We start from the raw sequence: 16,771 nt of genomic DNA, 5'->3' as shown, positions 1-16,771 counted from the left end.
CACACAGACTCCAGGGTCAAACATCTTAGTTCATGACCTGGTATGGCCACTTTCTATATGTTTAACCTTGGGTAAGTTACAGGTTTCCTATGCCTAAGTTTTCTTTTCTTTACGCATCTTATCGCACTGTTGCAAAAACTAAATAAGTAAGTGAGGATGGAGTACCTGGTACACAGTAAGACTATTACCACTGCTTCTGTTGGTATTAGTATTCTTATTTTTACTTTGGCGATATTCTTTTTAAGTTTCTTTATTTATTTGGTGTGGGGGGAGAGGGGACGGGAGAGAGAGCGAGCGCGAGCCCCAACTTGGGGCTCGATCTCACAACCATGAGATCATGGCCTGAGCCAGTATCAAGAGTTGGATGCTTAAATGATTGAGCCACCCAGGCGCCCCTACTTTAGCAATACTCTTACTACTTTAAAAAAACAGAAACATTCCATATGGCAAGAGAGAAAAGTTTGATCAAAGGCATGAAAATGTCAATGTGAGAACTCCAAGTAGTCTGTACGCTAACTTAGAGTGTGAGGTAAAGGCACAAGGATGAAGTTAGGGAAAAACTGTAAAGGACCTTTTATGGTATACTATAAAATATGTTTTCTAAAGGGGATCACTTAAGATTATTAAGCAGGTCAGTATCAGCAAAGATCCTGTTGGCATCAGTGTGAATTAGGATAAACAATCGGAGGCCAGGTGAAAGTTGTTAGAACAGTACAGGCAGGTGAGAGAAGTGATAAAACAGATTATGATAGCAGAGAAAGCTCAAAAGAGATAGAATACAGAGCTGTTTGGGGAATTAAAGGAAAGAAGATTGTATCTCTGCTATCAGTGAAAAGAGAAGAAGGAATGGTAGTAGACTATGACTTCCAGAAAGGTGGTCTACATACCACTTGGCACATGGGAATTGCACTAAGCATTAGCTGAATAAAAAACGGCAATAAAGCATTTATTCAACTCTTAAACTTACTTATTCAACTTTTAATTCCACAAATTAAGTCAATTTATTCACTTTTTCTTCTAAAAATTAAGGTAAATATTTGGCTCTGACCTAAACTCACAACAAAGTAAAATTTTATGTTAATACTGGTAGAATATATGAAAAAGTAAAATCATGACATCTCATTGTGCTTCATAATACTGATAGAAATCATTTTGTTCTTATGTATTTGAATAAAAGTTTGCTTTACATTCTACTATAGAGGGTGTTTCACATATTTTCATGTTAACAAAGAGGGAAAAACAAAAACCAAACACCTTTTTGACCAAAATGCCAGTTTTTAATGAAAATAGTAGCAACCTGAAAGTCAGCGTTCAGTGACTTTTCACCAACTAAAAGAACAAAAAGTCCCATTATATTCATATTGACTTCATTATTAGTAATATCACCAATTTAATATTTTAATAATTTTGCTCTGTATAGAGAAGTACTAAAATAAAACAACATTATGCACATTTTCCCCAAGTGCGTTTTATTCCAATTGACCTCTTTTCTTCCATTTGGTTGCAGGAGAGAAATCTTTGACCTTTTAGGGAAATCTCTCTTTACTATCCTCTTCCATGACCTATACAATAGTGTGCTGTCCCATCCTCACCCCTACTCCCCGGAACTCCTGGCAGAATTTCAAACAGAACTCTAAAGCATCCTTAAACAATTTCTATTTCATGCATCATTACTTGTGATCATTAATTTATTTTTATGGGAATGTAAAACTAAAGATGATCTGACAAATTCACCTAAGTTCTTTTAAAATGGCTATCAGAAACATAAATACACATAAATTGACTGAAAAGGACTGCACAAGAAAAATTAAATTTACTGGGAAAACATTTTTATATTTAAATGTTTATTTTTGAGAGGGGGGAAGGTGCGGGTGTGGGGGGACAGAGGATCCAAAGCGGGCTCTGTACTGACAAGCAGAGAGCCCAATGCAGGGCTCAAACCCACAAACCATGAGATCACGACCTGAGCAAAAGTCAGACGCTTGACTGATTGAGCCACCCTGGCGCCCCTGGGAAAACATTTCTAAAACCACTATACACATGTTTAAATTGAATGTGGAAGGATATATTAAAAACTGATTATTCTTAAAAAAAAAAAACAAAAAAAAAATGTAGAGCAGAATTAGAAAAACTTTCCTTCCCCAAGCCTACCTCAAATGTTAGTTGGGTCAATAATAAACCAAAGAGTAGGGCATTACAGTCTTAAAATGTTAAAAAAGTGTTATGGACATTAAAATAAGACCAATGTTATGTAATGGTGAAAGGAACAAGATGAACAACATAGTCATCGTGGTTGGCCTTGGCTACGAGGATTACACAGGTTTCTAAGATGTATGAAGAAGAAAGAGGTATGGCAGAAATAGCAAATTTAAAGTAAACTGGAAAGAAATTAGATGATTCTTAACCTCGGCAACAATACAATTATCTGAGGATTATTTCCTAAAATGGGGAAAGGGAGAAACAAAATAAGGAACCAGAAAAAAAAAGTGAACAAAGCTTGGAAATAAAGTGGAAGAAGAGCAGTAAGAAAAAAGGAAAAACTCTGTAAGCAAAAGGGGAATGTCCTGCTAAAATTAGATAGCATGATTTTAGAAAAACTTCAACTAACAGTTTTTTTAGCAAAGCTCCAATGCCTAGGGGAAAACAGAGTAGTCATTTCTTTTCAATAACATCTAGATGTTGCTCTTAGGACAGGGGATTGGCAAAGTGAGAAAAGCTGGGAGTACAAAGTAGAAGTGGAAACAAGAAACGAAGCTGGAAAGGTTTTATCTGAGTAAGATAATAGACGGTTTTAAATACCTGTTAAGGAGTTTGGATTTAACCCAGTGAGGTAGCTACTGAAGAATATTAAGCAGACAAGACTTGGTTACCACAATATTTTTAGCCACAATAAACTCTATGAAACTATGAGCTAGGTGCAAAATAGAAAATGCTTTTTTTGGAATTCATTTTTGAGTCAAATTTAAATATTAAGCTAGTGTTTAATGACAAGCAAACATAAGACAGCAGTGTATCACTACTTTCACTCTTCAATGTTAAATTGTCATAATTACTGTGAAAAGTGTGCTCATTAATATGTTGTCATTTGTGTTTATGTCAAACCTAGCATTCAAAAAATCTGAAAAAAATTACAATGAGAAGAATGTGCAGCTTCACTTATTTAAATCCTCAAATAAGATGTGACACCAAATTTTCAGTGACTTTTTTAGACATCATTGTCAATGCAAAGATAAAGCCAAAGAAGAAAAAACAAAACAACAACAACTTATCTTTATTTGGAAAAACAGCAGTGTAGATGTTATTTATGAAAAGGCCTGGTAAGAAAGAATGGGACTTAAAGAAAACAGATTTGCCTGAACACAGGACTTAGTTTGAAGTACCCTATTAACTTGTATATTCCACTGCCACACCAAGGAAGCCATACTCACAATAAAGCTGTGTGCCTTTAAAATAATCAATATGCTCTGTAGCTTAGGATAGAGGAAGAAAACGGAGTCAGACTTTACCTAGGAATCATTGTTTCTTTCTTTCTCTGTTTCTCTTTTTCTTAGACTATGGAGATAATGGCAGCAAAGACCTCTCCTTCCAACATGAAACTGGATCTCTTACACTATAGGTAATTCCTAACAACAACAAATTCTATTTTGTGAATCCCTCTTGGAAATTTCGAAGTTTCATGAAAATAAAAAGTTTGAGAGGTAAAGTTCAGATAAATAAAAATACCGACATTCTCCATAAATGAAGCCTAGGCAATGTTAGGTACGCATCTGACTTTGGTATTCTGGTACTCCACAGGTCTCTGTGACATGGCTTTCCACTTTGTCATGGACTTGGGTATTAAAACTCTCAAAATCTAGAAAAAAATGTCCTATCTAATGTTATGAAAACTTTATGAAACAATCAGTAATAGGGCTCTGAATCACTTAAATTCTATGCAGAAACTAAAGCAGAACCTAAAGTCTGCACTCCCAAAATTTAAATTTTAAAGGCTTTTTTTAGGCAACTTTTAAAGGCTTAACTGAATTTGTATTTATGTATTTACTTAAACTAAAAGCTAGAAGATTGGAAGTGACAATTATGTGAACTAGTCAGTGATGAAGAAAGTCCTTTACAGGTTGGAACAGTAAATGCCAAAGAATGATTGACTTCTGCAAGCAGAAAACCACACACATTTGGAAACAGTACAGCAGGTTACATCTACAGATTATCTTAAAAGGAAAAAGTAGATCTATAAACTTTTCCGTGCTAAGAGGAGCATCAACTGTGCAGACCAACCAAACATTACTACTTTGAAATAAAAAAAGAAATTATGTGATATTTAAACCTATAATATCTTGGAAAATCTAACATTCCTTGGCAGAAATCAAGAGAATTCTAATTTTTCTTGCTACAACACAGATTTGAATCAGATTTCACTCTTGATGTCTTTAGAACAGAATTAAATGTTAAAAACATCATGTATATTGTCATGTATACTACAGTATCATTTTCTTATTCAAGCTAAAAAGTACCTTGCTCTTCAGGCAGCTAAAATTTGCTTATAATTTAAATGTAGTTCAATGTTTTTTTAAAAAAGACGCCATTGATTTTCTTTCCTACCAATCTACTACAGACCTGTTTCATTTCCCTTACAAATAATCCCAAACTTCAGTGTCAATCATTTCAACACACGCCCAATTTTCTCACTCTCTCATCCACCTACACCACCAATGACTAACCTGTATCCATGTAATTATCACTTACTCCGATCCTGCTCCCAAGATACTAGGTACTATTATGGAAAAAGAAGATATGCGTACTAAATCTGCAACACTGAAAATATTATGAACCCTCCCTCTATTTATTTGGGAGGCTAAAGCTAACTGGTCCCTATTTGTCACTCTTTTCCTATTACGAGGCTTTATCACATACCTCTAGGACCCAGTTCTGTTTCCTAACATAAAGTATTTCACAATGAAAGTAGAATCTGCTCATTGTGAACTTAATTAACTCTCTTTTGAAATAGGCCAAAATAAAGTGCTCTTTACACATCTCATCTTCATCTATTTATTCTATCCATCCTCCTTAGATCTTCCTATATCAAGTCTACTGTTCTAGTTCCATCTCTTTGACCAACAGTTTTTCACAAATTTATCTTCCTATAAATTACTATGCTCTTGCTTTCCTTTCCATTACTACCAAACTTACTGAATACCCACTATACTTCTCATGCACTTAAAAAAAATAATTTTTAATTTCAAGCTTACAGAGTTTCAAGAACAGTACCAATGTCTTCCATATCTCCGTAACCCAGATTGATCAACGTACCCATTACCATTAGATTTTTCCTGCACCATTTAAGATCAGGCTGCAGACTTGATGCCCCGTCACTTCTAAATATCCCAGTCTATATTTCTCCAAAACAGGGATACTCATCTACATAAGTTGGTAAATCCATATTTATATAACTGCCATCCAATCCACAGACCCCATTCAAATTTCGTCAACTATTATGAAAATGTTTCCTTTTCCTTTTTGGTCCAGGATCCCATATAGCAACACATGTTATATTTTAGTTATATTATCTCTGCAATTTCCTTCATTGTAGAAAATTTCCTCAGGCTTTCTGTTTTGTGTCCTCAGAAATTTACAAATACAGACCTTAAGTTCTGTAGGATGATCTCAAGCCTCAGTCTAATGTTTCTTCACGAATGAATCTAGGTAATTACTGTCTTGACAGGAATCCCACAAATAAAATGCTGTATTTTTCAGTGTACCACTTGAGAGAACACACCATGTCAACTCATCTCACCACCTGTGAAGTTAATTTTATCATGTATTTTCAAGTTTTCTCCCTTGTAAAGTTGAAATTTCCCCTTTTTGATTAACATGTTGTGGGAACATATTGCAAGATTAAGCCAGTATCTTCAAACCAAGATCCTCTACTAGTCTTAGTTAGCTTTTGTTAATAACACACAAATGAATCAACTACCACTGTGATAGTTGCCAAATCATCATTCTTTCTACAATTATCAGTTGACATTTGACCTAAGTAAGAGTTTTTCCTCCTTTCTCATTTATTCATTTACTTACTTATATCAGTATAGACTCATGGGTTCCTATTTTAGTCAATGCTAATAAGATAGAATCCCTGACTATCCTAATGGTGCTTACTAAGAAAATAGAACAGAACCCCAATTCTATTTACTTTTTTTAATTAAAAAAATTATATTTACCTAGAAGCATTCACAATGTCAACAAAACAGCTGTTAACTTTTTTTTGCAATTAGAGTAGTATTCCATTAACAAAACAATTATTTACAATGTCAACAAAACAGCTGTAACTTTTTTTTTTTTTTGCAATTAGAGTGGTATTCCATCAACAAAACAATTATTTCCTATAAGCTGCACCAAAGAAAACTAAAGATGAAAAAAGCTACCATCCCCATGCATAACTAGTTTCTGCTGTGTACCAATAAGAACCTGCTTTAAATTTCTTTTTAAGTTTTATTTCGAGAGAGTAAGAGCATGAGTGGAGAGGGGTAGAGAGTGAAAGAGAGAGAGAGAGAATCCCAAGCAGGCTTGACACTGTTAGCGCAGAGCCCAGTGCAGGGCTTGAACTTGAAACATGAGATCATGACCTGAGTCGAAACCAAGAGTTGGATACTTAACTGAGCCACCCAGGTGCTCCGAACCTGCTTTAAATTTCTAGGTCAATTTACAACCCCTATACTGTACCAGGCAAGGTTAGTGGCTGGTGAAAATACCACAAGGACAGGGCTATCTAAAGACACATTTGGTATTGTGTTAACTATATAAAAAAAAAGACAATCTACAGTTTAAAAACAAATTTTTATGCAACCCTACATTTCAATTTTTTTCTTTAAAAGTTGTGTACAGCAAGCGTTAAATGCTTTATAGATCAGGGGAAAAAAACTGCCCTACTCCTTCTCATTCTTTTCATCTTCCTCCTCTTCCCTGCTTTCCTCAGCCTTGACTTTTTTTTTTTTTTTTGGCCACATCAGGCTTTCCTTTAGCTCACTATGCAGCAATGTCCTCTATATTTTTCCTTCAGCTTAACAGCCTTCTTTTCATGAGGTTGCTTGTCATCTGCAGCAGTGTTATTCCACATCTCTCCCAATTTCTCTGCAACATCACCAATGGAGACTGGGATGTTCTCCTTTGATTTTGGGGTGATACTCAGAACAAAACAAGAAAAGGGCTGAAGGAGGCCTCTCAGGTGTACTGAGATCCTTGAACTTCTTTTTTCGTTTCTCCTTTAGAAGGGATATAAATTTTCATTTCTCTTTCTTAATGGGCCTTGCCCACCTTTGCCATGTCTTCTAATTTTTCTTTCTGTTTAGCAGACACAGTCTTCATCTCTCTGAGCACTTCTTAGAAACTCTTGAGAAGGTGACTGAAGCCTCTGGGTGCTTCTTGTGCTCCTCCCAGTGAGTTTGCATAAAGAAAGCACATGAGGACATCTGCCTCTTGGCTTCTTAAGGATCTCCTCTGTCCATGTTTAATTATTTTCCTCAGTGTGGCAGTCACCACCCAGCGCCTATCTGGCTCTCACTTGCCCCAGCGTGGTAGCTCATAAAACTCAAATTTTAAAAATATGAATTTCAGACAATGATATCTATATTAAGAGAAATATAATAAAGTGTCTAAATGGAATAGACAATGTTGGAAGTATGGGAGGGAAGATAGGAAAAAGTCTGTAAGAAGGTGGTGTCTGAACAGAGAACTGCTAATAAAGGAGTTAGTCATGGGAATATTTTGGAAAAAACAATTCAATGCAAAGGGAATAGGTACTACAAAGGCTCTAAGCCATAAATGGGCTTTGCAAGTGTAAAGTACAGAAAAAGACCAGTGTAAAAGGAGGATACAAGAAAGGAATCAGTCTTACAGACATCTATATAGATTTCCCCTAACAGATTCTAAGTTTCTTACAAGAAAGAACATTATTCATTTTTGTATCTCTGACTGGTTGATTCATTCATCATTTGTTCCACCCTTAATGTATGCACAAGATACTCTGAGGCATTAAAGATCTAAAAAGGTTCAAGAAAAAAACCTTTGATATTAAGTTCATAACTTAAAAGAGAGACATCTAAACAAATTCATTGCAACATAACACAAAAATACAATAGTAGTATGCAGTTCAAGTGATAGTACTCCACATTCAGAAAACGATTTTTTTTTTTTAACTGTTAAACTTTTTGAAGAATAGTCTGTGTTAAGTCTCTTCCATTCTTCAATTCCCAGTCCCTCTTCAGTGCACTGCAATCTTACTCCTATTCCTAATACTAAATTAAAACTGTTTTTTGTCAAGGTCATTAATGGTTTTGACAACCAAAAAATGCCTTTCAGTTCTAATTTACTTTAGGTTTCCATCTTTCATAAAATATTAATCCCTTGGCTTTTAAGACACCATTTCTTTTATTTTTCTCTGGCCTCTTAAGCAGCTCTCAGTCTCAATTATTGACTCCTCTCCTTTTCTTTTACCTGTTTTAAAAGTTAAAGTTTCAGCCTTAGGTTACATACATATGAGGTAATACAATCAATTTCCATATTCAATGATTCCCAAGCTGAATCTTCTAGCCTTAATCTTTTTCCTGAGCTCCCAATGCCTCTTGAACATTTCTATTTGGCTATATGGGTAAGTATCTCAAATTCAACATGCCCACCTTCACAAACTTCACTTAAATCCCTACCACAGTAAATGATAGGACTTTCTATCCAGTCACATAAGTTAAAAACACGTGATCCCATACTCTTCCCACTGAATTCTTCCCTATACTCAAATGAAGCTCTTAAATCCTACAGATATTTTTAATCTGTTAATTCCATCCCTACTTTCACTGTGACTCTGTTCAAGCCTTATGATTTCTTTCATGGATCAATGCCAGAACCTTTTCACCAATTTCTCCATATAGACTCTGTTTCTTTCAATCCATCCTTACAATGCCAAGAGATTGTTAAAAAGAGAAATTATACTCACTCTTCTGTCAAAATCTGTCATTTTCTCTCCTTTGCCTTCAGGAAAGAAACCCACTCCCCTTCATACATCATCAAAAGGATGTTGATGATTTTGTCTCCCACTAATATCTCCAGCTCTTGCTTAAATGATTATCTATATTTATTCTCTGCCATATCTAAAAATACACAACTGCCTGTTACATTCTTCTAAGGTTTATAAATGCCTTTCCCTAAGTTGCAATATCCAGCTAAATTCAGCTGAGGTGTTACTCCTAGTGTTTCCCTTACCATTTTCTACAACACACTGCATTAGATACCTCTCCCTCTATGACAATTCAGTATCTTATATAGCCTCTTTCAAGTTTCTTATCAATTGTATCAATATTGTCTGTTGACTACTGATGAACTTTCCAGGGACAGATACTCTTTCATTTCTAGATACTAAGTGTCTGGAAGAGTGTCTGGCTGTAACCTACAGCATTTATGGAAATATTTTATGCCCTTCTGCCTTAATTTGAAAAGAGAGATATATTTTTCTTCTATAAAGGGGAAGGGAAGAATATTTGTATATGGTTCTCAACATACTTTGTGTATTATGAGTGAATAGCTTACTCCTGAGAAAATTCATTAACTCTGCTTTTCTTTGGTAAATATTATTTAAGGAAATGATTCTAAAACCAAGTAAAACAACTTACAAACTAAGAGAATTAGGAAGCAAGTCTGACTTGATAGTAATGCTGTCTCCCTCTCTGGGTTCTTCTCATTATTCTACTGGGAAATATCTATTACAACATTCTAGTACAAAATATTTGTAAATTATCCTATTATAGAATTTCCCTTATCAATTAAAGTGATTTCATTTTTGATCTTGTATAGAATTTACAAATAAGATTTTAGTAAGTAAATGAAATGGATAAAATTTAAATCTATCTATAAAATCGACAGCAGTAGGTAAAACTTAATGATTGCTTACTGTAGAGCTTGTTCTACACTGATTACATGCATTATTTCATGTAATCATATAAAAATCTTGTGGGGTTGGTATTATTATTGTCTATTTCCCCTCCCTCCTTTTTTTAGAGATGAGAAAACTAGAGATTAAAGTTTTGAGGTGATCTGTCCAAATTACACTGCTAGAAGTGGTAAAGCTGTGAGCTAAACTAAGCACCCCCTAATGCCAAAGCTGACACCCTTAAACACAGTGCTATCTATTTTGTCCCTAGCTATGTCTACTGAGAAAGGACTCCAGAGAATTTGTCGTCCCTTGGACAAAAACTTTCAAATACATCTACACAAGAACTTTAGGAATAAATATGTAAGGTCTTAAGATACCAAATACATAAAAAGATAAAACTGAGTTGATCTATTACTGAACTGTTGTTCCAATAAATAACAGTGTGCTCTCTCACAGGAATGTCTCATTGGTCAATCATGATCTACTATCCTAAAGCTTTATCCCATCAGTTTTCAAGACTGATTTTCAAAAGTCAGTCAGTGGCTAGTGTGTTTCCAGTGGGATGAGCAGCCATCCTACTTTATGAAGTTAATATGAACAGTGAACATGTATGTACCACATTGCCACTTGAGGTGGGAATTATAAAAATACAAGGAAATTTTAAATAAGAGTACTCTCATACCTTTTATTTCTTATCACATGGTAACATTTTGGACTCTATTACTGCAAATCACCAGTACAAAATGACAGTACTATGAGTTTGGCCCAACTAGCAAATTATATCACATACATAAAACATCAACAATTTTAGGCTCTGGTAAGACCATATAAAATAATATAAACATTATTTTCCTCCCTTTAAGTATGTGCCCTCAACTGTAGAAAAATAATCAAAAACAGCTTTTTTTTTTTTAAATGTTTATTTTTGAGAGAGACAGAATTGTGAGTGGGCGAAGGGCACAGAGAGAGGGAGACAGAATCCGACGCAGGGTCCAGGCTGGCTCTGAGCTGTCAGCACAGAGCCCAACACGGGGCTTGAATTCACCAGGCGTGAGATCATGACCTGAGCTGAAGTCGGAAGCATAACCACTGACTGAGCCACTCAGGAGCCCCAAAAAACAGCTTCTTCTTCACACAGCATTCCTTCTCCCCAAATCTAGAACAGGAGCTGCATGCAGATTTTTTCCCTACAGGGCCACTAATTATCTTAGGCTTTGTAACCATAAATACTCAAACATGCCAGTCTCTGTCATAATTACTCAATTCTGCCATTTGGTAGTGCAAAAGCAACCACAGGCAACATGTAAACAACTAAGCATGCTTGTGTTGGAATAAAATTTTATTTGCAAAAACAGGTAGAAGGCTGGATTTGACCCACAGGAGTAGTTTGTTACCCCTTAAGTTCAAAGAGCTGCTCTTCCAAACTTCTTACCTACCACTATACCAAACTCATGAGATAGCATCAGCACATTATTTCACTGCATTTTCCTGCAAAAAAATTCTAGATTATGTATCTAAATCAAATTAAAATACACATAATGCGTCATAAACTACAAAAACAAATGCTTACCACCCTATCATTTTTAAAGAAAGAATACCCACAAGGTATTTTACTAACATTAAAAATTAAGTAAGTTATATATTTTTAATTTTTTTTATTTTTATTTTTTTTACATTTATTTATTTTTGAGAAATACAGTGAGACAAAGCGTGAGTGTGAGAGGGGCAGAGAGACAAGGAGATACAGAATCTGAAGCAGGCTCCAGGCTCTGAGCAAGCAGTCAGCACAGAGCCTGACGTGGGGCTCAAACCCACAAACTGTGAAATCATGACCTGAGCCAAAGTCGGATGCTCAACCAACTGAGCCATCCAGGCGCCCCAAGTTATATATTTTTATAGCCTCAATGCAATGGCATTAACTTTATACTCACCAAAATGAAGTACAAACACAACATAATGCTTCTTTCTCATAATTTCAGCTTATTACTATTTTTCAAAGAATCCTTTTAAACATGACAAATGTGAAATTTACTTTGTTTTGAGAACTGAATTTAAATATTAGTATACTGAACCTGAAAAAACTAAATGTGATTCCCCATTACCATTTGAAAGCAAATTACTGTTGTAGGTATATCAAGCACTTGGGCAAATTTATAGATACCGGCTCTCCACTTTGAAAATAATGACCTGTCAGAAAATTTCGCTTTTATTTTGCTTCACAGAGAACAATGGGGAAAGGTGTAAAAGAAGGTGAAAGAGAATACTAATCTAAGAAATGATCTGAAAATGCCTGAGTAGATTAGAACCAGGGAAAAGATATGTATGGAAATCCTTTCCCACATCCTGCTGTTTAAGCAAACATTTTACAGATGACTGGGTGTATGGGTAGAGAAGGAGATATAAGTAAATCTTATTTTACAAGCACATTTACTTAAAAGAGGAATCTGGGGGTGCCTGGGTGGCTCAGTTGGTTAAGCATCTGAATTCGGCTCCAGTCATGATCTCGCAGTCCTCGAGATGGAGCCCTGTGTCGAGCCCCGTATCGGGCTCTGTGCTGACAGCTCAGAGCCTGGAGCCTGCTTTGGATTCTGTGTCTCCCTCTCTTTCTGCCCCTCCCCCCATCTGCATGCTCACTCTCTCTCCTTCTCGCTCTCTAAAATAAGTAAACATTAAAAAAAGAAGAATCTGTAATTGTCCCAAACTGTATAAAATTCTCAGCTGCTCTCCAAAGACAGAGATAGGAATTTCTATTTTAACTTCCATTTCCTATTTCCTTACTTCAAAGAAAATTAAGGGCTTTGTGAATGAATGCATACCTTCAGCCCACAGCGTAGTATTTAATTATAAGAACAGTGTAATAACTATTACCCTTAATGGATACAATAAAGCAACTAAAAATAAAAATATTTCCAAAAGTAATTTTCTAAGTTAAAGCTGAAAAGCTGCTTTTCTCCATCAACAAGCTAAAAGAAACAACAGCAAATAAACCCAAAGAGCCTCTTTAAACACAACATCAGATACACTGAAGAAATGAGGTGCTAAGGATAATATAAAAAGATACATTTAATAGTCTCTTCTAATTTGCTTAACACACTTTAGAAATGCCCCTGTATACAATTTAGATTATTATATGACATTTTATAAAATGTCAAACTGCAAATTTGATATAATGCTCAGAATTACACTTATCCATAATGTAGCACTATCATATAGCTGTGCCTGTATTACAACATGTCCTTTAGGAACTTTCCAAACCTGGATCAAGTTCAACTTCAAGTAATATCTTTTATTATAGTAAGCTAAATTACCTGAATATTCAGTTTTTCATTAAAAGAAAAAAATCAAAAGCTCTATTTCAAGTTCAACTATAAGCAGTGTTTCTTCAATGCCTTATATGAATTAAGATAATACTTCAAAAATTACTTACAGTAAATATCCGTCTGCCAGTTCTATCAAAAGTTACACAGTAGACAGATGACAAGTGTCCAAGAATTCGCTTATGCATTTTCATGTGCTGATAGACCGCTGTTGGAACAAGTCGCTCAAGCCTGTATTTCCCATTCAGCTTCCGTGAAAACAAAGTATCCGCTACCAAGAAAAAGGGGAAATAGGAGTGTAATTCAGAAATTCATTTTCTCAATTACCATCTTTCAAGAATTCACATACTCCAACTTCTCATATGTTGGTAAAAATAAAGACACTTTTTCTAATGCATATGGTTCCTAGTTAAAAGTCCCTAAAATAGTCAAGAAAAACACATTATTTCACCAGAAGTAAGTCAGGCACTATTGTCCTCATTTTACAAACAAGCAAAGTCAGTTTATGACTGTCTGAAGTCACAAAATAAGAAAGACATGAAGCTAGCATTAAATTTAGACTTCTTTATTCTCTGGCTAGTACTCAAAAACTTTGCATAAATGAAGAGTGAGGAATAATATATTGCATTATTTTAAGAAATAATTAAACTGGGGATCTTGCCAAACACCTGCATAATGATTCCCTCTCTAGAACCTATTAGCTCTATTTTTCAACTCATCCATTTTAACCATCTTTCATGATATGTCTGAAATTTATCTTCTGCCCAGAGCCTGATGTGCTGACTCCAGCCCAAAATGTTCTCTTCTAACTAAATCACTACTGTATTTTCTATTCTGATAATTATGGACAAAGACAATGCTCAATAAATACATTCTGACTAATCTGCAGGGATGTTATTCAACGACAGATTCCCTTTAATACACTTTTTAAAATTATTTTAATATATGACTTTTTATTTCTGACTATGACTGCCATCTACTTTGGATAAACACTGCAGCTTCTTACTTGAATTTGGTCCCAAAGAAAATTTAAATATACATACAAAATACTATTTAACCTAGATTCAGAGCCTAGCAATTATATCCTAAAGTTGATGAAATACAAGTATATTGGTGTATCATAAAAAAAAAAAATCAGTATTATTTTATTTATGTACAACAAATGTTTGGCTCACACTCCATTTAAAAGCAAAAACAAATCTTGGGGACTTACGAAGAGAAATGTAGAAAAATGCTTTGTATGATATGTCAAAGAATAACTACATATTTACATGTTCTTTTACTACATCAATTATTTTATATTCTAAGAGTGTACCTTTTGCTGTTAGCACATAAGCTCTATGCTACAATCTATTTTAACATCTGGGATATCTTAGATAAGCTTTGACAGTTGTGAATTAACATATTTAGGCTTCAGCTACTTATACAACAACAGTAATTCATTAATTTTCTAATAAACCTGACACATTTTTCCTTATGCACAGAAATAGCCTGGTAAAAGACATCCTCTAGTGCTTTGGTTCAAACTGATTTACAGCAAAATCCACCAAACATCAAATGTCCTGATAAAGGAGAACTCAAAATGATCTTATCCAAACACTAAGATCAATGACATCCCAAACTTACCTATTTTATAAGAAAGTAAGTGATGACAAAAAACACAAATGCTGACAGTGTTACTAAGATGTAGTTTAATTCCCTCCAACCAAAATTTACAAAATTTTCAAAATCACAAATTTTATTGAGGTATTTAACACCGTTCAGGCATAAAAATATGATTATTGGAGATAATTACAATATCAAAACTATTATTTTAAAGATGATCAGGCATATGCATGTCAAAATTTGTAAAAATAAATTCATTATAAAGACCATTTAAAAATCGAGTTAATGAAGTATTTTCTAAGCAAAAAATCCTTGCCCTAAGAGAAAATGTTGTTGCTCTCTTAAACATAGTTTTTTTACTGAATCTTTCTAAATTGGGATTAAATCTTTATTTTCATTTTAGGAGGCTAAAAAAAGAATATCTCTTTCAAAAAGCTACTTTACAATTAACTTTTCAAGTAAAACTTATCAGAAACAATATATTTAAGTAAAATATATTTACAGTTAAAACTATATTCTACACTACCTTTTGTTATGCTTGGCTACCAATTAACTATTTTAGCCAAGTCCTTAGATTTCAGACAAATTACAAACTTTGTGCAACAGTAACTAAAAGATAACCTATGCAGAACAGTCTGTAGAATTAGCAGGTAATAAGATGATGGTTCAAACTTGATACAGGGAGTTAGAGAAGAAAATTTAAGTATGGTTCAATAGTTGAAGTTAACCTGAGGAGGCTGAATTTGAAGACCTGACCAAATTAAATAGGTAAAAAATTTTACAAAGGTAGAGAGAAGGATTTTCTAGGACTCCCATTCAATGAATTCAACATTTTCTTTTACTATACCATTTGCATAATGTCTATCTCCCTTATCTGATCTTAAGTACCCTAAGGAAAGAAATTCTTACTCATATTTCCCACAACTGAGTATAGAGCCTTTAAATAAAAAAGTATATAAATGAATCTTAGTTAATAACATACACATGGTCAATTTAATCTGTAGTTTTATGACAAAAAGGCAAATGGCAATTATTCACTTTCTAAAGAAACTGTTAATGGACTAATTGGATTTCTGAGTAATAAGGAAATGTCTCTCGGAGTATAGAAACTCCTTAAATTTTATTAAACTAGAACATTAATTTTTAAAATGAGCATGGTTAAACAGATATAAGGGGTCACAAAGGAGTAAGTTCCTTATATGACATTATTATAAATCAAGTAACATATAGGACTTGGTTTGAAAGTACATTTATTTTCCTAAGTATGGTGATGGGAAATATTCTTAAATTAAGCCTGCCAAAGCAAATTTCTATCTTCCTTCACTTGGCAAATTCTTTCTTACCCTCTAAGGCCAATTAAAATGTCACCTCTTCTAGTAAGACTGTAGTGAATTTCAAAAGCAACCTAACTGGTCACCTTATAATATCACTCCTATTCAAAACTACAACAATGCTCATTTCATTCAGAATAAACATCAAATTCCTACACCAAGCCTATCAAGGCGATGCATGATCTTGTCTCTCATTACCTCTCTGATTTCACTTGCTACTTGAAACCCTTTACTTGGTTTACTCCAGCCACTCTATTCTCCCCCATTCTCCCAACACAGGAGGCATGCTCTTAATAGAGGGTTTCTGCACTGGCTGTTCCCTTTGGCTAGAATACACTCCCCCCATACAGCTAATGCCTTGACCTTCTCCAAGTCTTTTCTCAGATTTCTGTCACTTCCCAATGAAGCCTAACCTGATCAGTCCATTGAAAATTGCAATTCATTCCCTATCACAACCCACAACTACTCCTGGTCATCCTTTATTTAGCTCTATATTTGTTCTTTTTCCATCAGTTATCAGCTGATGGTATACATTTATTAGCTCATTATGTTCAATGTTTATTTCTTGCCTCCCCAAACTACAACTTATATAACAAGCTCCA

General features: G+C 34.5%; 1 protein-coding gene and 1 pseudogene across 3 annotated transcripts in view; both read right to left on the bottom strand.

Annotated features, from left to right (window-relative positions):
- The window catches only part of PHIP (pleckstrin homology domain interacting protein), a 138,469-nt gene that overhangs the window by 91,576 nt on the left and 30,122 nt on the right, over window positions 1–16,771 (bottom strand). For all 3 annotated transcript variants that reach the window (XM_019442703.2, XM_019442704.2, XM_019442705.2), the window contains exon 7: window positions 13,344–13,504. In XM_019442703.2, coding sequence (XP_019298248.1) covers window positions 13,344–13,504 — 161 coding nt within the window. The remainder of the gene's footprint in view (window positions 1–13,343; window positions 13,505–16,771) is intronic.
- Window positions 2,118–13,337, bottom strand: LOC109263318 (high mobility group protein B1-like; annotated as a pseudogene).

This window comes from Panthera pardus, unplaced genomic scaffold, assembly GCF_024362965.1.
Source record: "Panthera pardus isolate Hobbes unplaced genomic scaffold, ASM2436296v1 HiC_scaffold_17, whole genome shotgun sequence".
Classification (NCBI taxonomy): Eukaryota; Metazoa; Chordata; class Mammalia; order Carnivora; family Felidae; genus Panthera; species Panthera pardus.
The sequence above is the reverse complement of the archived record's forward strand: the minus strand, read 5'-3'. Positions and strand labels throughout refer to the sequence as shown.